This window comes from Ammospiza nelsoni, chromosome 21, assembly GCF_027579445.1.
Source record: "Ammospiza nelsoni isolate bAmmNel1 chromosome 21, bAmmNel1.pri, whole genome shotgun sequence".
Lineage (NCBI taxonomy): Eukaryota > Metazoa > Chordata > Aves > Passeriformes > Passerellidae > Ammospiza > Ammospiza nelsoni.
In genome coordinates, this window is record NC_080653.1 from 9652129 (window position 1) to 9677105 (window position 24977).

The 24977-nt window shown below is 52.3% G+C and overlaps 1 protein-coding gene across 1 annotated transcript in view; it reads right to left on the reverse strand.

Moving 5' to 3' along the window:
• TBX4 (T-box transcription factor 4) overlaps nucleotides 1-19228 on the reverse strand; it is a 31583-nt gene extending 12355 nt beyond the window's left edge. The window contains exons 1-5 of the mRNA XM_059487079.1: nucleotides 19039-19228; nucleotides 17510-17668; nucleotides 16627-16721; nucleotides 4996-5115; nucleotides 3269-3416 (exon numbers count right to left, since the gene is read on the reverse strand). Of these exons, the coding sequence (XP_059343062.1) occupies nucleotides 3269-3416; nucleotides 4996-5115; nucleotides 16627-16721; nucleotides 17510-17665 (519 nt within the window). The 5' untranslated portion in view covers nucleotides 17666-17668; nucleotides 19039-19228. The remainder of the gene's footprint in view (nucleotides 1-3268; nucleotides 3417-4995; nucleotides 5116-16626; nucleotides 16722-17509; nucleotides 17669-19038) is intronic.
• Between the last annotated feature and the right edge of the window lie 5749 nt (nucleotides 19229-24977).

A 24977-nucleotide genomic window follows, 5' to 3' on the forward strand; every position in this document is an offset into this window, starting at 1 on the left:
TCAGGCTGATTATCTCTGCATGTAATGCTTTGAAAATACATAAATTCAGATTTCACTCTAAGCATAGGTGGCTTACAGTGCTTTCTTTGGGATCAGATATACCTCACTGTAGCTAAACATTACAGTGGCTGCTGATTTCTTAATCCATTTCCAACATGAAGGTTCCTCAGTTGTTAAGCCTGGCGTGAAAGAAGCCTTTCATGGATGAAAAACCTCCCGGAGCAGAATATACAGCCCATGTTCTCAGGCTGTGCTGTGTGAGCTGGGCACAGCCTTACCTGCCACAAAAGCTGCTCAGCCACAGGGGTTTGAGGCAGATTACAGAGCTCTGAGTTTGTTCTGATATAAAACCTGCTCAGTTTTAGGTGCCTGCATTGACAAATGCCTCCCATGCCTCTGAGTGTAATAATTGACCACAACAGATAACGGGCCAGGCAAGCAGGAGTGGGGATTGTGAAGCTGCAGGAAAGGGCTGGTGGCAGGGAGTGAGGCTTTCCCACACCCCCAGCATGGCAAATAATCTCCAGCCTAATTCCATGGATTGCAGCAAAAGCTTCAGCTCCATAGTTCATTAATTAAGATGTTTATCTTATTTACTTTAAGCCTCAGATGTGCCTCCAGTTATAATCTCCAGGGGCTGCTCATCCCTGATATTGAGCAGCTATTTCAGTGCACAGTCAGGGCATGGATGGATAAATGGGTTCATTTATTGATAAATCATGTGAAATCTCTGCTGCCTGTCTTTCAGGTGAGATCCCTGGCTCAGAGGAGCTGCACCCCATGCAGGGATGGGGACACTGCCGTGGCCCAGGGTGCCAGGGGGGGTGACCCAGCCCAGCTCTGCCTGGGCAGTTGCCCACACACCCAAAAATGCCCCAGCCAAGGCTGCAGAAATCCTCACTCCACGTGGTTTTGAGGTTTGGAGGAAATCAAAGACAAAAGGAAAGGCAGGCAGGCTGTGCTGGCGCACGGGAAGGCAAACAAACCCTGTGGCTTTTCTGACTTGTTTTTTTAGGGAGCTTTAAGAAAGTGTTTGCAGTCACTGGGAACAAATTCCTAGAAATGAGAAGCTGTTATTATTCCTAACGTAATGCCTTTGTGGGACAGGCCCTGCAGAGCAGAACTGCTCTCAGCCTGAGCTGGTGGAGCCTTGCCCCTCTCCTGCTGCAGAGCCCAGCGCTCCTCCATGGGCACCACAAAAAGGGAAGCACCACATCTCCAAAGCAGAGGATTAATTAATAAGCCTAATGAGGGGCTGGCTGAGGAGGGGTTCAGTCCCATTTAGCCAGGCAGGCTGTCAGTGCCTGAACAGAGCAGCAAACACTTTAAAATACATTATTTCAGGCATTTTCCCATTAATGTGAGAGGGAAGGTGCTGGGCTGTGGTTCATGGCCCAAGGCACTGAGCAGGGCTCATCTGGAGCCACAGCATGGTGGATATCACCCCAAAACCCAAACCACTGTCTCACTAGGGAAAAGACAAGCAGGCTGTTCATTGGAAAGGAGGAGGGGGTTAAAACCTTGCCTGTTAAAATGCAGCGCTAAAATCTCAGTTAAAAAATGACAAAGTCGGGAAAAGCAAACGTTTAAAGTTGCAAAACCAACACGGCACATCCTGTTTGTTTTACAGCCACATGGCACATCCTGCATGTTTTATGGTTTACATTTTACAGCATAAACAGTCATATATTAAGCTGCAGAGTTAACCAAGAGGAAAACACTGAGTGAAAAAGTGCCACGTGCAAAGCCAGCACCTCGGGATGGCTGTGGCAGCCAAACGGTGGCAGGGGTGGCTCTGTGGCACTGTCACTGAGAGCCCTGACACAGGGGTGGCTCTGTGGCACTGTCATGAGAGAGCCCTGACACAGGGGTGGCTCTGTGGCACTGTCATGAGAGAGCCCTGACACAGGGGTGGCTCTGTGGCACTGTCACTGAGAGCCCTGACACAGGGGTGGCTCTGTGGCACTGTCACTGAGAGCCCTGACACAGGGGTGGCTCTGTGGCACTGTCACTGGCAGAACCCTGACACAGGGGTGGCTCTGTGGCACTGTCACTGGCAGAACCCTGCCACAGTTGTTTCATTTCATTTCCGTGGTGCTTCCCCCCTTGAGGGGAGCAGGGATGGGCTGTGATTAATGACAGCAGCATTAAAGGTGCCGGGGAGCCTTTGAAGCTCACACATGTCTCATGGGGTCAGTAGGGTGGGGAGGGGGTCAGGGCCCAGCACGGGGCTGGGTTATCACCGAGTCCCTGCCAGGGCCCAGCTTTTGGAGGCTCAAAATCCACAAAAAATCACAAACACTGGCAAAAATTCTGGATTTTAGCAGTGTTTTAAGCTGGTGGGGTCGTCCTGCCTCTGGAGTCAGGAGCTGCAGCTGATTTAGCCATAATCACACTTTCTGGACAGCTTTGGGAGGCATTGGGACACTGACTCCAAATAAAAAGCTGCTCTTTAGAGGCTCAATGCACAATCATTTTAAGCAAGACAGATACATCCCTTCCCACTCTGCACCCTTCTCACAGCCTCCCTTGCCCTCCAAACTGCTGCTGCTTAAAACACCATCAGGTTAAAACCCACATGTGATGACACAAATTAGATTCTCTTACCTTTGGTACAAGGAGGAGCTGATGGCACTAAACCTAAAAGGATTTTAAACTCTCTCTTCCCTTCGTCTCACCAAGGATGGTTTATTTTTACATGACTTCCAGCTCAAATTGTGCAAACCAGACAGGTCTGAGTTTTTATATGCAGTATCTGAGCACTCACTCTCCTGACAGGCTGCCAGGGCCCTTGCTCTGAGTTATTAAATGCAGTGGGGCAGATAACTGTGTGCTCCCCACCTCTCCCCAATACACATGAATCAAGATTTTCCAAATAAAATACTTGATCTTTTTTAGGGCTGCCAAAGCCAGTTGGAAAATCAGGAGTTTATGCAACAGCTTCTGTGAGCTGCATGTACCACGTGCCAGGCTGAAAATCCCACAGCACTGCCTGGAAAGATCCTGGGCAGAAAAGAAAACCTCAGTGGGATCCAGCAGGACACAACTGAGCCAGTCATGGCTGCATTTCCAAGAGCAGGGGAAGCACACAGACCCTCTCCCTTTGCTTTAAACACTCCCCCAAAGCACAAAATAATGTTATTCCTTATTATTAAATTAATGATTATCAAATTAATGATTATTGTTGTATTCCACCCGGCATCCCAGACACAAACCCAGCATTTTGAGCCCACCTCCACCCGGAGCCCTTGCAGAATGTCTCTCTTACGTGTCCAAAGGGATCCAGGTGGTTGTTGGTGAGTTTGAGCTTCTGGAAGGACACCAGCTGCCTCATCCAGTGGGCTCCCGTGGCCGGGGAGTCGGGGTGCACGTACAGCCTGCCCGGCATGGCCGGCTCGGCCTTCCCAGCCACCATCCTGGCAACAGAGGGGACACATGGCATCACCCTGGCACCTGGAACTGCTTTTGGTCCTTGGGCTCATCCCAGCAACCCTCCTGCCCGCCCTGGGGGGATGCACTGGGACAGGGGGACGCAGGGAGGCTCCTGCTTTGGGATCCCTGTTTCAGCATCACAGGCTGGCAGCGACGCCATCCCTGCTCCCATGTGGGATTTCCTTGGGGCAGTGTCCTCACGTGGGCATTGTGGAGACTCTTTTGAGGAGGAAAACTTTTCTGGGTTTTTGGAAATCTTCAAAGAGCCTTCTGCAAAGGGAGATGGCAGAAAGTACCTGTGGGCAGGAGTGGAACTGGTGTGGCTGCACCTTCACAGCTCCCACAGCCTGTCCCAGTGGGAAGGGGCTGCTCCCCACTCTGGCCCAGCTCCCCCTGCCCCACAGCACCACCAACCCTCATGGACACAAGGCCCAGCCATGAGACATCATTCAATGGCAACGCCCTTGGTACTCCACATTGTTCTCCTCTTATAAAACCCCAATAAAAGCAATATTACCAAAAACAACAGAAACTTTCCAGCAGCAATAAAAGGAAAAGGGGAAACAGCTCTAGGGCTGGCAAAAACTAAATTAAACAGACTTAAGGACTATCCATCATCTCGTGTTTAATGTCTGAAACACACAAAGTGGCCACCGTGGTGCAGAGACCCTCAGTCCACTCCTCTTACCCAGCGGCATTCCGGGACAAAAGCTCACGGAAAAGGGATTTTTTTTTTTAACTGGAGCAGCCCTAATGGGCAAGTAAATAATTTCTGCTTTCTGGGATGTCACTGGGCTCGTTCCCTGTGAAATTTTCCATTGCTTTTCAGCAGGCAGCAGCCAGGGGAAGGGTTTGGGGAAACCACAGCGAATAGTGGCAGTGAGGGAGGCTGCCGGGCATTTTGTGGGGGGAAATCAAAAGAGAAAACAACACGTTTCCTTTGTCAGAGAGTAAAAATCCCAGCTGCCTCTCGGGTAAGTAACTCTGCTGGGAAAGGCACAGGGAAAGGAAGAATAACAGAAGAGAATCAGGGCTCTGAGTGAACCACCCCATATTTTGCTTTATAGCTGCTCTCCTAAAAGCAAAATATTACTATAGAAGAAAGGAATTTAAAACTTTTCTCGAGTCACACAAAGACCTAATTTTGAGGGCCAAAATGGACCATTAGGTCATCCTGTCCAGCCTCTGGTACAAGGCAGGCTGTGGCTTTACCCTCCTACAACTGCACACAGCCAGATAACCCGTGCTTGGCCTAAAGCATCTTCTCCAGGAAAACTCCCCAGCCTAGAACACTTTGGGATGGACAAGTCACCACCCCAGCAGCACTTTTTTTCCAGCAGTTAACCACCCAGCCTATTAACAATATTTCATTTTATATTTGTCTGGTTTAAACTTCCAGCCCTGGCTCTTGTGTCCATCACTGCTCCACCAAAGAGAGCTCTGGGATGTTGGCAGCCCTCCTGTGGGAAGGTGTTTCTGTTGGTTTCTAAGTTTGCACAACAAATGGTTGATCCAATTGCAAATTTCTTATGGAAAAGCAGGCAAACAGAAGTGTTGTCTTACCATTTGTTGTCACAGAATTTGTAGCGGTGGTCGTCGGCCGGGACGATGTCGATCAACAAAATGTATTTGGTCTTGGGGTTCATTCCAGTCACTTTGACCTTGTAACTGGGGAACATCCTCCTTAGGGAAAGCAGAGGGTCACCACGTTAGTGAGGGGTGCAAGCACTGGAACTGATGGAAACTTGGAGCAGCAGCCCAAAAAGCAGATCCACCATCAGAGGGATTCATGCAAGGACATTGTTGGTTCTTGTTCATACCTGAATTAAACTCTCTCTTTCCAGAGCGTGTGCCAGTGCAGAAGTGGGCACAAATTTTGATAAGGGTTTAGGGAAGGGGGCTGTGGGCCAGTGCCAGGAAAAGGAGGGTGCAGAGAGAGATACAGGGGGGTCAACACATCCCTGTTTGTGGGAGGCCTGGACAAGGAGCCCTCATTTCTACAGGAGGCTCTGCCTGGCTTATGGCAGCACCAAAATTGCAGATTTCTTGCTGCTGTGGAAGTGTTTGAAAAGTCTGGAGACATGACTGCCTTTCAGAGGAAACAGAGCACAGGCTTTGTCATCCAAATGATCCCAATATCCACCAGGTCCCACCACTCCTCCTGTGTTCCCTCCAACAAATAGAACTGAGGATCTGCAAAGCCTGGGGGAAACAAAGGGTTAAACCCTGAGGTGGTGCAGACAGGCTCCTCTGGCATTCCCAGATTTCCCAGATTCACAGCACACCCCTTAAACCTTGCTGGAGCCTGGCAGAGCTTCCCAGCAAAATGTGCCTGTCCCACTGGCTCCAGCAGCCAACACCAAACTAGAGCATCCCATAAACCAGTGCATCACAGAGAACATCGACATGCCTTACAGTTCTAAAGACTCTTTGTGATATTAAATGATACTTTTTTATAAAGCTATTGCTGTGAAAACAGCCGATTCCATCCCAGTCCAGCCCTGCAATCCAAAGGAGAGGGCCCTAATGGATACTGACACTGCCATGGGCTTCCCAATCCCCTGAGGCCGCATCAGCAGCCAGGATTTGCAGGATTAGGCACTTCACATCCTCAGAATAACTGTTTTCTTGGCTCCATCTTCCCCACCTCCTCCTCATCCAGTAAAAACACCCGAGTCAATAGAGCAAACTGGCTCACCACAGCCCTCCAGCCAGGACACAAAGTTCTCCTTCCACAGGGGATGGAGGATGAGAATTGCCACATCCTGGCCTCGTTCGAATTGCGTGAATTAAGATGGGCCCAAATCCTGATGTCATTTCTCCATCAGACATCAAGGCCACTCTGTCCCCCACTTTTATCCCTCTTTTCCTGAGCTGGTCCAAGTCTGCAGCACCATTTTGTCGCTACTTGGGGAGAAGGCAACAAAATGGGCCCTGTTCAAAATCCTTTCAATTGACTCTTTTAACCGCCCTGCATAAATTCCAGATGTTTACCATGTAATTAGCCTGGACTAAAAAGGGGTGGTTTAGCAATGTCCCTCTTTGATTTTCATTCATAAACTCTGCACTCCTCTTAACCTTGTCCTCCTACAGGTAAGCACCTGGGTAAATACAGTAGGACATTTCAATTTGTGAATACACAGCCCAATTCACACATCGAAAAAAATTGTATAAGGAATCCAATCTGAATGCCAAGATTTTTTTTTATTAGGCCTTAAAATGGCATTTTAAAATGAAACAAAAAAGAAAAAAAAAAGAAAATTACAAAAAGAGGATAAAAATATTTAAAAACATAAATGAAATGAACACAATTTGACAGTATCATACCTGCACTGGGAATTTTTATAACATTGAGCTTCTGAATTTCTTTTTCCCTCAATCATTTCATTTACTGTAGAACATCCAAGCTGCTAAAGTAGCTGAACTGATATATTGTAAATGTTAAGTGCTTTTTTAATGGCATTTAAAATTAAGCTTCAGCATATGGAGTTCATATAGCATGGACATGCCTGAGTTTATAATGTTCTTTAGTATAGCCCTCTAAAATAAATACAAAGAGCCAAAGTACTACTATAATATATACAGCTGAAATTCTTTAAGGATAACAAATGGGGACTCACATCTGATTGAAGGTGTTGCTTAACTTGCAAACCACTCACTATCTCGCAGTGGTAGCATTGTGCTCAGCAGTCCACAGACACAGCTACAACCAAGTTTGCCAACTCTCCACATTCTTTTCCAGGAAAACATGGGTAGATTTTAGTAATTTGGCTGTGCATGGACATTTCATCATTATTATTAGCTGCTGCATTTTGGCCTTAAAGAAAAAATATGCGACTAATGTGCTGTCCAGGGACTTGTCAGTTTAATTTTCTTAATGAAAACATATTTCTCAACCCCTTGGCAGAGGCTCGTTTAGTAAATATCTCTGCAATATGATACAAACATGGGTTGTGCATCTCTGATGGGAAGGCATGACAAACCCGAGAGCTGGGGCCAAGGAAATGCAGTCATAGAGATTGAATTAAAATGAAAAAAAGAAAGCAAGAGACAGCACCTAACATCATGTCCTGGCCCTTATTAAAAGTCCCATTTTTAAGAAGGGAGCTGAACCCCCCGGTGGAGCTGCACCAGCCCTGCTACAGTGGCTCTATAGAGCTCCCTGGCAGGCCTGGGAAGGGGCCAGAAACCTGCCTGCTTCCCCAGATTTACTACAGGTCAGTGGAGCTCCTCAGAGGCACGAGGAGCTGCAGCTCGGCAGCAGCTTTGCCCACGCAGCCCCTCCGGCAGGCCGGGGCAGGCAGAGCCCGGCGGATGGGCGGCTCCCGGGGATGCTCCGCTCGCCCAGCTCCCGCACAATGGGCTGTTTCATCATCCCTTGCTCGGGGACCGGCGGAGGCACAAGAAGCACCCAGTGCTGCAATAAAACTTGCCAAAGCCTTGCCAAGCTCTGGGAAAGCTCAGCCTGGTTTTGGTGGGAGGTCTGAAGCAAGAGCCGGGCAGATCTCTGTTTTATCCACCCTCCTTCCCACACGGCTCCAAACCGGGCCAGAGCATTGCTGTGCAGAAACTGGGGACAAAAACTGGGAATTTGGGGCTTCTGGTGAGTGTGTGCAAGCAGGTGACACCTGATGCTCAGGGCACCCCCTGTGCCAAGGGCAGCTGCAGCCCTGCCTGGGCAAACAGGACTCAGTGAGGTTCAGTGATGGGCACGAGTGCAGCACAGCAACACTCAAGTCTCCGGTGAAGTTTGAGCCACCAGCACTCAGGAGATTCATTGCAGCAATTCCTGGCCCCATCACCTTTTGCTCAGACCCAAAACCTGTTTGGACACAGTACCCACGGGCTGCAGCAAATGCCCTCGATGTGCCAATGACAACACCATCCCTGGAGTGGGGATGTCCAGCACTGGACCAATTTCCTTCCAATTTACACTCTTTTTTTTGAAATCCACACCGGGTGTGTGTCCAGCCCAGCACACGCCTCAGGTGGAGGCAGCAGGGCCACTCAGGGAGCAGGGCCCAGCAGCAGCCCCACAGCTGCCCTGCCCACCCAGGGACCAGCCACGAGCCCTGGAGCACCCAGGGATGCACAAGGGACTCAGCACGAGCAGCCAAGCACCAGCCCCAACAGCCTCCTCTGCAAAACACCAAAATTGACAGGACTCCAGTTTTAGGCACATTCAAACCCATTTCTCCCTCCCTCCAGCTCCAGCCAGAGCAGAAGGGACCATCCAGGCTCCTCAGCCCTATCCTGAGGGTCTCCTGCTGGGTTTAGTGGCTCTGTCAGGCACATTGCTGTCCCACCCCTGCACTGGGACAAAGGGACAAAGTGCTGCTGTGCCATGGCAGCAGCTCTCATTGCCCTTCACAAGGCAACACTTAAATCAGATTTTATGTTCACAAAAGAAAGGCACCCTCAAAGAAAGCAATCATGGGGGAAAGGCTGTGGTGCCTCCTGCGTGAGCAGGACACCCCCTGTGGCATTAAAACCCCACAGTCACTGAGTGATGCCCAGGGGAGGGCAGAGGGGCTGAGCCTGGCACTGGGACCGTGGGCAGTGGGAGCAGGGCTGGCACCACCAGAGCTTGGCACCACACTGCCACAGCCTCAGCTAAACCCTTCCCTGCAGATGAAATGTAGCAAAAACAGTAAAAGCCAGGAAAATAAACAAGCAGCACAATTCCACAGGCCTCCCAAGCTTCAAAGATGATGTGCTAGTGAATTATTTGTTCTGATAATGAAGCAGTCACTGCTTAGCTAAGTTTATGCTAGGCACATTTTATCTCTACATGATATTCACAAATTGTTTTAAAATGAACTGTTAGAATAAGCATCTCTTGTTTATTTATTTATACTATTACTATCCAATCCCCTTAACTGTGGAGCAGTTGCTGACATGGAGCCAAAGCTTCTATTATTGTTCAAACAAAGTTTAATTGATGTGTAATTGGCTGGTTGGGTTGGAAGTGAGAGATAAGAGAAAAGCTTTGCTTTTCTTTGGGGCAGCAGTTCCCAGCCTCTCAGGCTCTCCAGCCTTGGCCTCTCTGTGGGCATCTCACGTGTGTTTCAATGCCCAGATGAGCAGGTCTGGTTGATCCTGGAGGGATGGGTGGCTGAAAGTCTCCCATGTCCAGCAAAATCTTATTTTTTGGGCTGGGGATGGCAAACCAGAAAAGTGGAATCAGAGCTGAGTGAAGAGCTCAGACACTCACCTGAACAATGACTGTGCTGTGCCACAGTGCACATCAGCAACAAACCCTCACTGCCCTCCTGCTCACCAGGATGGAATCTGACCTTCACTTAGATGCCAACACCATTCCTGATGTCCCTGTGGGTGCATTGGCTGGGAGGGGATGTCTCTGACCAGCACAGGGCAAGCAGGGAATTCAAACAGTATTTCCATAGAGAAAACTGCACAGAACCAGGACACCTGAGCAACCCAAGCCATGCCTCACCAAAGGCTGCCAGTGCTCTCTGAAACCCATGGATTTATGAGGATTGGTACTCACTGCACGTCCCTGAGGTGTGAATGGTCCTTCAGATACCACTGAGTGCTTGCTTCTGTCTTTTCAAGGGGATAAAAACATCCTCAAGCACTTCAGCAGCTCAGCAGCTGAAATTCTACTTTTTAAGACAATAAGACAAAGATTTCAAAAGACAGAGAGAGATTTTACAATCCTTGCTTTTGGGATGGTCAAGTAAAGCAGTGACTGGAGTTTTGGAACTCCGGTGCTGTGGTGAAAGGTTGTTTTCTGATCCTCAGGTTGTGAAAGGATCAGAAAACAACTGCTCACTCAACATCTTGGCTAACAAACCATGTCATGGCTGAGCAAGCACCTCCTCAGAACCTGCTGGGCATGCTGAGATGCCTCCAGCAATGCTTCCAGAACACCAAGGCAGGTGAACACCTGCATCCCTGAGAACGACTCACGTGGCCCCAAATTCCTCCTGAGACTTGGCCATGGCTGCTTGAGGATGTTCTCCTTGTCTTCACTGTTAGAAGGGAAAAGAATGGTGTGCAGAGCCTCCAAGAACTATGTCTCCATTCTGATGACCTTTCTTCATTTTTTTCCAATTTCCCTTCTTTCGACAAGTATTTCTTCCGCTGACTTAACGCATCTTTAAAAAGAATATTCTCCAGGGCAGATTAAAACAAATTTGGGGATGTCAGCTGTTTCTTTTAGCCTTTTAAATGGCATTTCCTTTTTGATAGATTCTTGCTTTCAGAAAATACTTTAAAGAGATCAAAGAGTTTTTCAACAGGGTCCCATTTTCCCAGTGTATCCTAAGCCTCAGTCCCTTATTTCTCTTATCACCCACGCCACTCCGTTATGACGCTCTGTATACAAAGTAAGAGCAGTTAACTTTGAAGTGCTGGATTAGCCCATGCCAGATCCTTGCCTCAGAATAACAAACAATACAGGTTCAACAGGAGTTCTCATCAGTAGTTCATTTTTCAGCCCCAAATTCACTGTCACTAACACAAGCAACATTGAACTCTCAGTCTATGGGCAGATAGCAGAGATTTATCTGGTGGCAGGACCATGACCTAGTGATGAGAAGGTCAGACAGTTAAGGGATTTTTATATTTTGGAATGGCGAGGTTGTATTTTTTCCTTCTGGCTAGCACATCTCATTTTTAAATAAAACATTGTTTCTCACATACTTGAGAACTTGGTGAGCTGGATGGCTGCTTTCATGGTCTAGAAACATTTCCTTTCTTTGCCCCATGGTGACTCCAGGCACGGGCAGGCTCCTGGCCATGGGCTGCTTCTCTGGGCTTTCATTTTGCTGCAACTCAACTTGAGCAGAGAAAGTCCCAACGTGCAGGAGGATGGGAGAGGTGGTGCCAGCAGCACAGCACAAAGGTACCTCAGAGAGAACCTGGTCACCAACAGCATTTCAGGGCAGGTTTGCTCCCTGTCCAGCCCAGCTGCCTGGCCATGGGCTGAGGGAGGAGCTGAGGCAGCCTTGGCACTGCTGGAGCCACAGCCCCGGTGTCCAGGAGCCTCTGGGGCAGCAGCAGAGCCCCAGCAATGGTTGGGACCTTCCCCAGCTGATCTGGGCTTGACCAAAGCCTCCCCTCACTGTGCCACAGCTCCAGCACAAGGACAAGCAGGGAAAGCTTTGGGAACACCCTTAGATGTGAGCATCCCATGTCTTTAAACAGCAGGGATGAAGAGAGAAGTGGATCAGGAACCAGACTCCCATCCCTGCCCTCCTCGGCGTGCACAAGCTCTGTCTCCCTTGCCAAAGCTGTCTGACAGCTTCAGCGGCACAGCCAAGAGCCATTGGAGTTCACTCCTGCTTTTTCTCTAAAAGCAGGAGTTTGCCTGAACAGGATAATTCCAGGACCCCAAATTTAGGAGCAAGCAGATCAAACATTCCTCAAATATCTATTTTATTTCTATGTTTTATATTGACGGTTCACATTCCTTCGCTGATCTCGGATATTAAGGTTTGCTTTTGAATCAAAAAACATCAGTAGAAATTCTTGTAACTGCCTCAAAAGATTCTGGACAAATATTTCCCTTTAATTGTAATGAGAACTGGGCATCCATATGCCCTACAGAGCCATGGAAAATTTAACTTTTAAAGGATTATTCACACAGGAAAGCTGCACCAGCTTAGCCAAAGCATTTATACTTCTTCAGACCTTGATGTCCTAAAAACTAGTTTTATTTTGGTTTACTAAAGTTGATTGGGAACAGATTTTTTTAAAAAAAAAAACTGAAATAAGCCACTTTTAAAATGAAACCTGAACATCTAGAGGGGATTTGGGTCTTTTCCGCACGTGCAAGACGCTTTATCAATTCTATTTTTTTCCTCTGCAGCATTTTCCTACATATACTTCTTAAAACCTGCTACCATAGAGGCCAAAGCTGGCTTTGTACCTGTGCACACCCTGCACTCCAGCCAAAACTCAAATTCAGTATCTCGAGCCTCCTGTTTCACCTCAGGGGCAGTTCTGCTGCCACAGAGAAATGACACATTATTTTCTCTTCAGGAGCTGCTCACAAAAACTTGACCAGACACCCTATGAACTGGCATTTTTTACTGATGAAACAGAAACTTTATCAAATTGTTTATCCTTGGCAATACCTGGATAGAAATCACAATGCTGCAAAGACTAGCACCTTGGGAAAAAACCCTAGGGAAGAGCTAAATAAATAATCTAACAGAAAGAAGAAATCCTGAGCCAGGAAAGCTGCGGAAGCAAAGATGAACTTCCAGCAGAAATAAAGCCTGAAAGATGAGATTTCACAAAGAATGGTTTGCCACGAGCTACAAAAGAATCTACAATTGTTCAGTCAAATAATAGCACATAAAAGTGAGAGGAAGAAATCGAAAAGCCAGATTTATAACGAAATCCCTCATTTGCTTTCTGCTTTCCCCACCCCTCGCACAATTTCACAAGTGTGGAATTCCTGAGATCCCGCAGGAAAGGTGTGCACCCTGCTAGGACACAGCGATGCCCCCACAGCAGGGCGGCCAGAGGGGAGGAATCCAGATGTGCAGCTGCATCTGCATCCTCTAATACACCCTGTGCCCTTCATCAGCGTCTAGATTGATTTGATTAATTTCATTTAACAGGATCTCACCCACTGGAACTTTTCAATGGATTTTTAGGATATTTTTTGGTTCTGTAGTTTTTCTGGGAGAAGGGATTTTTTGGTTGGTTGGTTTGGTTTTGGAGCGGTTTTTGTTTGTTTTAACAAACACATATATATAAATACACACGCACGGGAAAGTTTGTGAACAATCATTTCCAAAACCAGGCACTCACAGCTCGCTGTGGGCGCTGGATTCATTCCCCCATCCCTGAAATGGGCTGTGAGCAGGGATAGGGACCGGGATGCTGCAGCGGGAACGGGGAGCGGGGACCGGGAGCGGCCGGGGCTCCGCGGAGAGAGGATGCTCAAACAAGAGGGGTTCCCTCCGAGGAAAGGGGATGCTCAAACAACGGGATTCCCTCTGCCTCCCGATAAACCTGCCCTGCAAAACGCCCCTCGAGACGGGCAGTGCCCGAAGGGATCCCCCGTGCCCGCTTTGCCTCTCGTTCCCCCCGGCTCGGGCAGCCGCGGGTACCCAGGGCAGCGCCGGGGATGGGCAATCTCTGCACCGCAGACTTCCAGCCCTTTAAAACCACCAGCAGATAATCCTCCGGAGGAGAAAAGCGGAATTAGAGCAAACCTCAAAGAGGAGGAAGGAGAGGAAGGCTCTGAGTGATGGAGCCGGCGCCCATCCCGCTGCCACGGGCGCTCCGAGGGATCCGAGCGCTTTTCTCCAAAGTTCAGGGAACTTTGCTAACATAAACTTTTAATCTTTTGATGATCCTTTTAATATAAAATAATCTCTTTTTTTCCCCTCCCACAATGAAGCAGTCGGACATTAAAAAGATAGCAAGTGCATTTTAAAGATGTTTCCACTTTATAAATCAAACTTTCTTGGCAACAACATGATTTCTATTTCAATGCTGAGCTTGCTGTGTTCTCCTAATATCTCCTACAGATCAGTCCTAAGAGGGAGTAATAATCCCCTAAAGTAATTCTCAGCCCTAAATTCTCGATAATTTATAGTTGGCTCGTTCTGTGGAGCTCCACAAAGAACGAAACAAATGACTCCCCCTTTCTCCCCCAACCAAGTTATCAATATTTGCCTTGTTTATACAAAAAAAGCAATTTTACACCATTGCCATGGAATTAACGCTTCCGCTGAGCTTTACATTTCCTCCCCATTGAGTGAACTTGTCATTAAAGTCACTCTCTTTTTTTTTGTTGTTGTTTGAAATTTAAAAATCAGCCTTCCATTTCTTTTCGTTTGTGCCCCTTGAGGTCAGACAGACCTACATTTAAGTGATTTCAACTAACGGCATTCAGGGGCATCTCTGTGCCTGCTGGGAGGGGGATTAGAGTCCTGATTAGTGCCTGCAATTAGCCGCTTTCCCTCTTTCCACACCCCCCCAATGCTAAATGCAAGTGCACACAAATCTCCATTAACCATCGTTTTTTTAATTGGCTCAAGAGGAGGTTTATTATTGCGACTCTCTATTTAAAAAGCCTGGGTAAAATAAAATCTGCATGAAGTAATAATTTTCATTTTGTCCTTTGCATGGGGATTAGCAGCAGACTGCAGCTCGTGGGCTGCCCTGCCCTCAGCACGGCCACGCGTGGCATCGCTGTGAACCGGGACTCGAGGCACCACGGCGTTTAAGTTGTTCTATTTTCATGCTAATTATTTTGTGTATTTTTGCTGTCGGTGCTGCGGCAGAGCCCAGCCAGGCCGGGGAACCGAGCGGGTCCGGCACCGGCGGCAAAGGGGCTGCGGGGCTGCTAAAAACACCGATAAAAGCCCTCGTCCTGGATTTTGACACCATTTGCAGCTGAATCAGTGAAAAAAAATAATATTCTTTTATTCCGTGTTATTCATCAGCATTTCAGCCACTTCTTTCATTATTTTTTCTAAATTCAAAACCCTTCATGATAAAAAAAAAAAATTATTTTAGCTCGATGGTGCTGCACTGAATTGCACTAATGGTGAGTTTGACTCAATAACGTAAAAAACCTAAATTTTTGTACATCTTGTGGTCTATCCCACCTCCTGAAAGGTGCACTGCCAGCCCCACCGGACAAGGAATGTGGGACTGAGCCCCGTCCATCTGGAGCTGTTTAAACAAGCCACGTTCAGACTTCCAGAGAGATAACATGCACGTTTGGGATGCTTAGGGTCCAGAATTTGGTACAGATATTACACATCTCCACAGGCACACTCAGATACTATAAATTAAGGGTGAAATATCTGAGGTCTTGATCCCCTCATCCGAGCTGACTTAGGGAGCAGACCCATCCAAATGAAGCCGGCTCTTCCCATCAGCAGACACTGCAGAACAAGCCCTGGGATTTTATACGCCAAAATAAGGTGTGAAAAGGACAGAGTTACCTGCACCATCACTCCATAAACAGCCACAGAGCAAATAAATAGAAGATTTCTGGGACACACACCCCCTCTCCAGGGGGAATAATGGGAATTTCTTGCTTATTAGAGTCCAACTTCCCTACACCAAGCAGCACTGCCGGGATGGGGGAAAGCAGAGGGAAAGTGCTCAAATCAATCCCAAAAATCCAATGCCGAGGGTTGGGTTCTGGGTCTCACAGTGGGAGCAGCAAACAGGGGAGAAAAGTCACACACACACTGCATGAGCACCCACGGCCGCTCTGCACGAAGGATCCGAGACCACAGAGAAATAAATACTGCACAGAAATTATTTGTGGGGTTTTATTCTCTGTTTTCTCCCCGTTATTTGAGTGCCTGGCTGCACAGCTCGCTAGCACGGTGTAAAACAGCAATGGCAGGGAAGGCAGAAGCGCTGAGCCGTGCTGGAGTTAAATGTTAATGCCTCAATTTTCCTCCGCAGCAGCAGCGAGGTGAGCCCGCTGCCGCAGAAGCCAAGGGCAGATACTTTGGTGCCCACAGTGACACCCGGCTAATTTTCTTGGGAATTAACTGATTCCCGAGCTGGTAGTGGTCTGAGGTTTAATTCTGATTCTTAATTTTCTGGCATTTATTCTGCCTTCTCCCACCAGAGCAGCCCGGGCAGAAAATGAGCCCTGAGCAGAGGCAGGGCTGAGTTCTCTGGGCAACTGAAGCCTCTGATCTCCCTTCCTGGGCGTGTACACTGAGGGGGCTTTGTTTGGATAAAAATAATTATTTGTTTCCAAGGGAAAACATATTATTTTTTTTATCCAGAAGTGGCACCCTTTTCTCTTTCAGTTTTGAAATTAAAAGAACCTTCGTACCGCTAAAACTTTGGTGCAGAGTGTCCCAGCACAGGTCTTAGTGCACAGCACAGAAAAGGGAAAGGGGGTTTGCTTTGTTTTGGAAAAAAACCAAAACATCATAATTACGCTAATTTCCTAATTTAAAAATAATTAAAAAAAAAAACCTTACCAGAGAGAATCAGGACTAAACGTTTCAAACAACCCCACAACATTTTCTTGCATCTACATTCCAACTGCCACACTCAAACACATATACAGTTTACACTGAAAAAATTATCTTACTGAAATCTGCAATCACAATAATATTTTTTAAATGCCACTGATTGTACTGACTCTGCAAAACCCAGTCTTGGCAAACAGGACATTTCATAGAGATCAGAAGCAATACATGTTTGCAGGGAATTTTCACTAACCTGCCTGCTTTGGTTATTATCATTTCCGTGCCAGCTTCATGAAATTTCTTCCATAGCTCCTTCTCATGGAGATAGACTTTGATATTTTCTATTGTCTGTAAAAAAAATAAGATCGTGAGAACAGCAAGAAACGATGGAGAAAACGTGCGAGGAGGGCTGGGCAGGGCCGGGGAAGGGCTGGGGACACTCAGGGCCCGCGCTGCAGCCGAGGCTCCGGGCGAAGCCACCAGCCTGAGCGGGAGGAGGATGGAGTCTCAAAAATTCCGCTCTCCTTTGCCAAAAATAAGAGAAACAAATGGAGGCCGGTTTTAATTGCAGACTTTCACAACCAGGCAGGACACTGCGGCTAAATGGAATTTTTTTTCTTTTTTTTTTTTTTTCTTTTTCCTCGGGGGGAAAAAAGTCTTTTGGGATAGACTCGCCCTAAGCCTCCCAAAAAACGGGGACAGAAGCAGCCGCAGGGATAACGGATCCGCGTCCAGGGCCGCGCTTTGTGCGTTCCGCGGGATGCCGGGGACATCGCATCCTTGTGCGGAGCGAAGGCACAGAAACCGCGTTTATTCAGGGGTGGAAAACCCGCAGTGAATTCCGGGCCGGGCCGCAGCCCCGGGAGGAGCGGGACGGCTCCGCCACGGGTCGGGCCCTGCCGGCCGCGGCTCTCAGCGCTCGGGTTCGCCTTTTACCGACAGCGGCCCGGGTCGGCCTGCTACGGACAGGGAAAATAGAATTACAACAATAAAAAATGAAAACAAATAAAAATGAAGAAAAATGGGCTTTCCTCGCAATCCCTCCCCGTGTCGTGGCCGGGGGAGATAGATGCGCGGTGTCGGGCCGGGGTGATGCGCAGCAGGGCAGGACGCGGGGCCGGCCGGACGGAGCGTACCTGCTCGGGGTCGGGGAGCTGCGGGCTGCTGAGCGGCGTGCTGCTCCCCCCGGCTACGCCGAGGACGGGGGAGCCGGCGGAGGTGTCCGCATGGCCGGGCGCGGGGGCTGTTGGAAACCCTTCCTCGGTTTCAGACAGGCTTTTCTCCTGGAGCATTTCCTTGGGGGAAGAGAGGGTCAATGTTAGCTCGCAGCACCGGGGGCCACGTCCTGCCCCTCGCCCAGCCCCGGGCGCAGCCACCTGCGAGGTCAGGCCCTCCCGGGCCGGCCCGTGCTCGCTCCTCGGGCGGCGGCACTGGGATGTGACACCGCGGGCCCCGGGGGAAGCCGCTGTGCCCGGCTGAGCCCCCGCGGGGGAGCCGCCCACGCGTGAGGCCAGGGCAGCTCAGCTCTGATGTGGCCGCAGACCCCCAGCCCCGGTTGTTTCTCCCCTCCGGTACCCGTCGGGAAGGGCGGCCCGGCCCGGTCGGTCTCTCTGCCCCGTCCCGTCGGGGCTGCGGGGGCTCCGCGCTGAAGAGCTGCGGCGGAGCCGGACGGTGTAAACAGGGGGAGTGCTGGGCTCCGAGATAAAAGAGCCCCTCTTAAACTTGGACGGAGACTGGGAAAAGCCAATAAAGATAAGGCCTGACAGCTCCGCCGGGGCTGCCGCGCATCAACGCCGACTTTTACAGCGCGGAGGGACGCGGCCGCCCGCCCCGCCTGACGGACAGACAGACGGACGGACGGGCAGCGGCGGTGTGGAGGGGGAGCAGCTCCGAGGGGCTGCGGGGTGCCGGTCCCGGGGACCGAAAGCGGCGCTGGCCGCAGACCTGCGGCCCCCGAGGGAGCGCTCCTGAGCCCGGCCCGCAGCCCCGGTGCCTGCCCCAAGCCGCCAAGGCCGAGCCGCTCTTCGGGACAGCGGCTGTGAACGGGGAGAGAGGGGCTGGGAGCCCAAAGTGCAGCTCCAGCAGAGCTCCAGGGAGAGCGGGACTGGCACCCCAAAGTGCAGTTCCAGCACAGCTCCGGTGAGAGCGGGGCTGGGACTCCCAGCTCCCTTCGCACCAGAATTCCAGGGAGAGCTCCCGCCGAGGAGCCGGACAGCCAAGCCCGGCTGTGTGCGAGCGGACACACATACCCCAGCGACCAGCCGCGATCCCCGGGGCAGGGAGCACCGAGCGGACAGCACGGTACGGGGCTCAATGCCCTGAGAACGCCACCGGTCCCTCCGCCCGGTGCTCGGGGTGTCGGGACGGGACAGCCCCAGCCGAGGCGCGGATGTGTCCCGGTGCCCAACCGCAGAGCGGAGCCGGGTGACCGGGAGGGCACAGGTGGGAGGGAGGCGTCCGCGGCGAAGCCCGAGGGCAAGGCTCCAGCCCGGACCTGTGCTCCCGGTAGGTACGGAGCAGGTTGGCTGGCGGGGAGAGCGGGAAACAGCGGGCCAGGCTGGCGGCTGTGTCCCGCCCAGGCCGGGGCTCGGCGGGCTGCGGGGAGCCCCGCGCCCTTGGATCCCCCGCTCCCTCCCGTCCTTCCCCCCGCACCCCGGGAACTCACACGGCCGGCCGAGGGGCAGGAGGCGCAGCGGGGGGCTCCGGGCTTGGCCTGGGGGCGGCTGCGGCATGAAGGGCATCCGCGGGGTGCTCAGGCCGGGAGCGGCTCCGCGGCCCCCGATGGCAGCGGCGTGCGGAGCATCCCCCGCTGCGCGGATTCACTTTCCCTTGATCTCGGCGGAAAATGTTCCATAAAGATCCAGTTTGGGGCCTTTCGACTCCCTCCCTCTTTGTCTCCCCCCCCCTCCCTTTTCCTTCCCCTCCTGTTGCTGACGTTGCCGCTGTCAATCACGTCCCCTTACACCGACTCTGGCCCGCTCCGCCCGGCCCGGCTCGGCCCGCCCGGCCCGGCCCCGCGCCCGCCCGACGGTCGGCACCGGGGGGCACCGGCGGGGGCAGCGGCCGCCCAGCTCCCGCGCACCAGAGCCGGCCGCGGCCTTCCCCGGCCTGCCTCGGCGCTGCGCCGGGCCTGGCGGCGAGCGGAGCCGCTCGTTGCTCCGGGAGGAGCCCGGGGAGAGGGGACATCCTCGGCACCACCGCCCCCTCACAGCCCCGACGGTCCTGGGGCTCCCCACTGCGCGCCGTGGAGCCGGGCAAGGCCGAGGCTGCAGCGGAGGGCATAGGCCGCGCATGGAAAGGCACCCGGTTCGGCGGGACCCCGCGGCGGGAGCCGGGATAGCCCGGGAGAGGTGATGGGGAAGAGCCGAAATCACGCCTGGGCAGGGGTCCCGCCTCAGGAGGGGCCCACAATCCCCGTGGGGTTCCCTGACCCTGCACTGCAACCAAAGTATCCATGTCCCACGGCCTGCGGCCTGCCTTCCTTTGCGAGTCTCCCTTGCGAGTCCGGGGACAAGGACAGGGCTCTGCCTCCTCTCCGTGTCGCGACAGAGAGCCCCGAGCCTTTCCACAAGGCAGGCAAGACCTGGGGGCCACAACAAAGCCAGGCCAGGCCGCCCCGAGGTGAGGGCGGCAAGGGAAGAGGCCGCCCCGCTGGAGCTCCCTCACCGTGCGGCACCGGCACCGCCTGCCCGGGACTCCCACCGCCCCACTAAACCCCCAACTCAGGAGGAGAACCCTCGGGAGAGAGTTCCGAGTGCTGTCGCGACTTAAAGGGCCACTTCAACTCGGCTGTCGCGATTACCAAACCCCACACACACAGAGCCCCGCAGCGCTGCCGAGTCGCCCCTCACATCCGAACCGCGCCTAGGCCGCGCTAACCCCTCTACACACAAGGCCTGTCGCGACACCTCCACCTCTGTGCCCCGCGCTATGTCGCGACAGCACCAGGCTCTGCGCTTCACCGTGCCCCCCGAGCCCCTGCTCATCGCCTTACCCGAGCCGGGGGTCCCGGGCGGGCGCCGAGGCGCCGCTCGCTGCCGCAGCGCCGGGCTCACAGGGACCCCACCATGGGCCGGCAGGGGCAGGGGTCTTATCGGGGTTTTCTTGAAAGTGAATTTAAACCCAAACTCACTCCCACCGTCACGTGGTGCCGAAATTGGGAACAGGAGCAGAATAAAAAGTAAAGTGGGGTCAACCTCGTAATGAACCTTTTCCCCACTCCTACCAAAAAAAAAAAAAAAAAAAAAAAAAGAAAAGAAAAAAGGAAAGAGAAAAAAAAAAAGTACCCGAGCGGGCCGGGAGATGTGAGGCGAGCGGAACTCGCAGGAGCCAGCGGGATGGGGCAGGTGAGACCGGGCCGCGGCGGGCCCCGACGGGGCCGGGGCGAGAGGGGACCCGCGGCCGTCCTGTCCCTGCACGGACCGAGCGGGGACTGAGAGGGGGCGAAGGGTGAGGGGGCAGCGAGAGGCCCGGCTCAGCCAGGGCTCCCGGAGCGCCGCTCCCGCCGCTGACCTGCCCCGCTCGGTTCGGCTCGGCTCCCGCTGGTTCCGCGGTCGCAGCCGCCTCTGAGCTCCGGGCCCTGGCCGTGCCCCAGCCCTGCGGCCCCTAGCTCGGTCCCGCCGTCGGTTCCCACCCGCGGGCCGGGCTCTCCCCGTGGGCTGCAGGACCGGGCTCCACGGCAAGGTGAATTTTGGTGTGACTCTGCTGCCTCAGAGGGACCGGGGGCTCGGCTTTGTCTGGATGCGTCTCCCCTCAGCCCCTCCTGCCGCAATCGCGGCAAGGGGAAACGCCGGCTGCTACCTGAGCTTCCCGACGTTAAATGCAGTGTTTTCCCCCTTGAACAACAACAAAAAAAGGGCGGAGGGGCAATCCCAGGTGGGGAGGATTTAATTAAAGTAAATCCAAAGGCTCTCAGGCCTGATTTCCCCGTCGGTGCGTACGGGGACGCAGGAGCGGAGGGGTCGGGCCCATTCCCCGCCGTGCGGCCCCGGCTGAGTCCGGCCGCGCTCGGCTCACCGTGCCCTGAGCCCGGGCAGCACCTGCCCTAGCGGGCTCCGGGATCGGTTCCTCCGGGACCGCACAGATTTCCTCATCCCCCGAGCACGGGGACGGGGCCGACACCGAGGGGTGAAACGTTCTGGTCGGACGGAGCCCCCGGCTGCGGCAGCTCCGTGCGCTTCCCGAAGGCTGCGGCAATTGACGGCGAGGCGAAACCAGCCCGACTGTCATCACCCGGCAGATAAACGGCCGGATCCCCGACGGCAGGGTGGCTCCTATTCACGGCTCATCAACGCCGAGCCAAGGGAGCAGTGGGAGGATAAGCCCCGCTTTCAGGGACCGGCGCTCCAAACCACTCATCACTGTCACCGAGTTCGCTCATGCCTTGGCCCTGAACACCGGCGATTAATAAAAGTTCGCTGTCGCTTTTCTCCGAAGTTACGCTCAGTCCGCGGGCCGGGGAAACCCGAGTGGGATCCGTCCCGCGGATGCTCCAGCGCTCTTCCTTCCAGCCGCTGCCCCTTTCCGTGGCTCCTCTTCCCCCGAAGATAACCTGCTTCTCTTTTCCCCCCGAGAAAAGCTGCCAAGCTCGACGGAGACGAGGGGAGCAGCGAACCCCGAGCCCGCACCCGACGGGACCCGACGGCGGCGGCTCCGAGCCCCGTGCGAGGCGGGGGGAAAGTCAGGACCGAGCCTCGACCGCGTGGGCTGGCACAGATTTACTGACTTGAGAGGAAACTCACCGGTTTACACAGCTGAGAAGGGTTTGAATGGATGAGTAGTGAGAAAAAGTTGCCGAATTTGGCCAGTAACAAAGCTGGAAGAATGGAAGGCTAATACTGAGTAATGCATGAACTCGGGAGGAATTACACAGCATCAGAGCCTTGCTTCTAAACAGCGACAGTGCCAAATTTCTAATAACTGTGTAATATGCTTATTTATACCATACAAGGACTTACAAACCTCATTGTGCATAGCAGCTGGGTCATATTTCTTTACCCTTCCATTCCTCAGGCTCTTTTGCCAAGAGACTGGTACCAAACTCTTCTAGGCTGAAAGGAAAACACAAAATTTAATCGCAAAGAAACGATGACAAGGAAGCGTGGGTAAGATACGGGCTGACGTGCAGCCCTTTAATCTTAAGCATCTGCCTAAAATAGATGCACGAAGGGGGCATTGGAAATATGCACGGTTTGAAATGCGAGTGATTCTCTGCTTCTAAATCGTTCCCCCAATTATCCACATGTATTTCCCTGTCCTGGGCACGTTTGTAGGCTCTAAGGCTTTGTTTTAAACTGTTAAATAAATATTTTAACGAATGTTTTAAAACGTTGTAAACGAATGTGCTGCTCAGTCTCGCACCATGCTCCACTGGATCCGGGTAAATCAAACGAGGAACCATATTCCCATTTGTTTTTAAATATTTGGGGGGGGGGGGGTATTTGTTAATTTTATCCCAGCGAACCAAGTAATAATTTCCAACAAAGCTATGCAAGATGCAGCCTTGAAATGTTAAACCTGTATCCAGAAATAATTAAACTATGAACGAATATTCATGTATGTAGACATTTTTTGAAAACTTAAGTATTTTAGAAAGAAAAGCTAACAATCGTGGAATTGGTTTAATTTTTAAAACTAAGCCTAATTTTGTCCAAATGCTCTACGTTTTTATATTTGAATATGCTCACTTACTATTTTTTGAAGTAGCATCTAAAAAACTAACATTTCAAATCAATCGCACAATTTTGAAGGAAGAGATTTTACCATGAGCTTGGCAAAGTCTTTGTAAGAATGAATAGTCCAGAGATCTCTGCCCTGCTGAGCGTCAGACTGAGATAGTCCCCAGTGGCATTTCCAGCCAAAGCTCTGATTTAACTTCAAAATTTACATATATTTAAAAAAAAAGCTCCATCTATTTTGCAATAACTTTTTTGATTTTAAAAGCCCTAAAGCTACAACATGCTGGAGGATGGGAGCAGGCAAATGGAGCTGGAGTGGGAATGATGGTTTAAAAAATAAAAGGAGAACAAAGCCCAGTGCTCAGAGCTGGTGATTTCTCTGCAGCCTGGCTTCCAGTGCCACAGCAGCCCCAGCTCTGCTCCTGCACCCACCAAACTCTGCTGTGGGGTGGGGTCTGAGCAGGACCCGCTGTTGGCACAGGACGGGGGCCAAGCAGGCTGTGCCACTCCTGCTGTGCCACTCGGAGCAGGTCAGTGCCTCTGCTCACACCATCCCGAGGCCTGGAGGGAGGCTGGGAGAGAGGGGACCCAGCTGTGGGTCAGGGTGGCAGCCAGATGTGGGCACGGAGAGGGGACAGCAGCCCCCGGGCAGCTCAGGGTCCTGCAGGGAGGAGGACACGTGGAGCCTCCTGCTGAAGCTGCTCTGGAGCTGTGGGCAAAAAGGAGAGAGGCACATCAATCCAGCAAGGGACAGCACAGCGAGTCACTGCCACAGGCAGGGAGAAAAGAGGAGAGCAAGAAAGTGCCTTAAGGAATTGCAACTCCAGGCCAGCACACTGGCAGAGCAACGTGCTGTGGTTCTGCCCAGAGTCCTTGGCATCACCCACCCATCTCCGTGCAGGGATGAGGGACTGGCAGAGTCCTGCCCAAAGTGATTATTCGATTTGTGCTGGGCATGAGGAGGAGGTTATTGCTGTGGGAAATCACTGTCCTCCAGGGTAAACAGAGGGAAATGCTGGTCTGGGTGAGAAATTCCCAGTGTGAGGAATGAGGGCAGGCAGCTGCCAGCTCTGCCTCTGCCCTGGAGCTGGGCACAGACACTGTCCAAGCCCCCAGTGTGGCACAGTGACAGAGCAACCAGGGCCAGTGGGGCCAAACAATCCTGTTCAAACACCAGAGCCCCCTCAGGGGCCAGAACCCCTGTCCACAGCCCGAGCAAGGCAGCACAGCAATCCTTCACAGCCACCAGAGCCTGCTGCTCCTTTGGCCTGTCCCTTACCCCACAGGGAACCTTTCCTCTTTCTCCTCATCCAGGGCTGGACCCAGCATGGCAGGGGGTCAAAGCAGGGCTCAGCACTGCAGCTGCGGGGAGGGAACAGAAAACACTCAGCCAGGAGCAAACAGGGGCCCTGGGGGATTAAACCCTTGCCAGAGAGCAATCACCCTCCCAGGGATCAGTCCTGTCCTGGCTAAATCACCCAGGGCAGCTTTAGGGCTGTGAGGTTTCAGAGATGGGGAGGCAGCCGGGATTTCACGGGGCAGAGGGGAGCAGGGAGCAGCAGGAGCCGGAGTGGAGAGGCTGGAGCAGAGGCACAAACATTCATCCGGGTGTGGAGCTGCTGGGGAGGAGGAGGAGGCAGCACAAGGGCATGGAGGAAGGAGAGGGCAGAGGGAGATGAGGGCAGAGAGGAAGGGAGTTTGAGGGTCTGGGGAGCAGGAGGCCACCCTGGGGAAGGGCTTTGCTTCAAGGGCAGCACACATCCCCAGCCAGCCCCTGGATGTGGCACCTTGCTCCCTGCTCAGTCACATCCCTCCCATGGCTCTGTCCCACTCCCGGACCCTGACGTGAAACACAATCCTTGGGCTGCAGGGGACAGGGCCAGGCCTGGGACAAATGCTCTTCTCCGTTTTGGGGATTGTCCTCCCT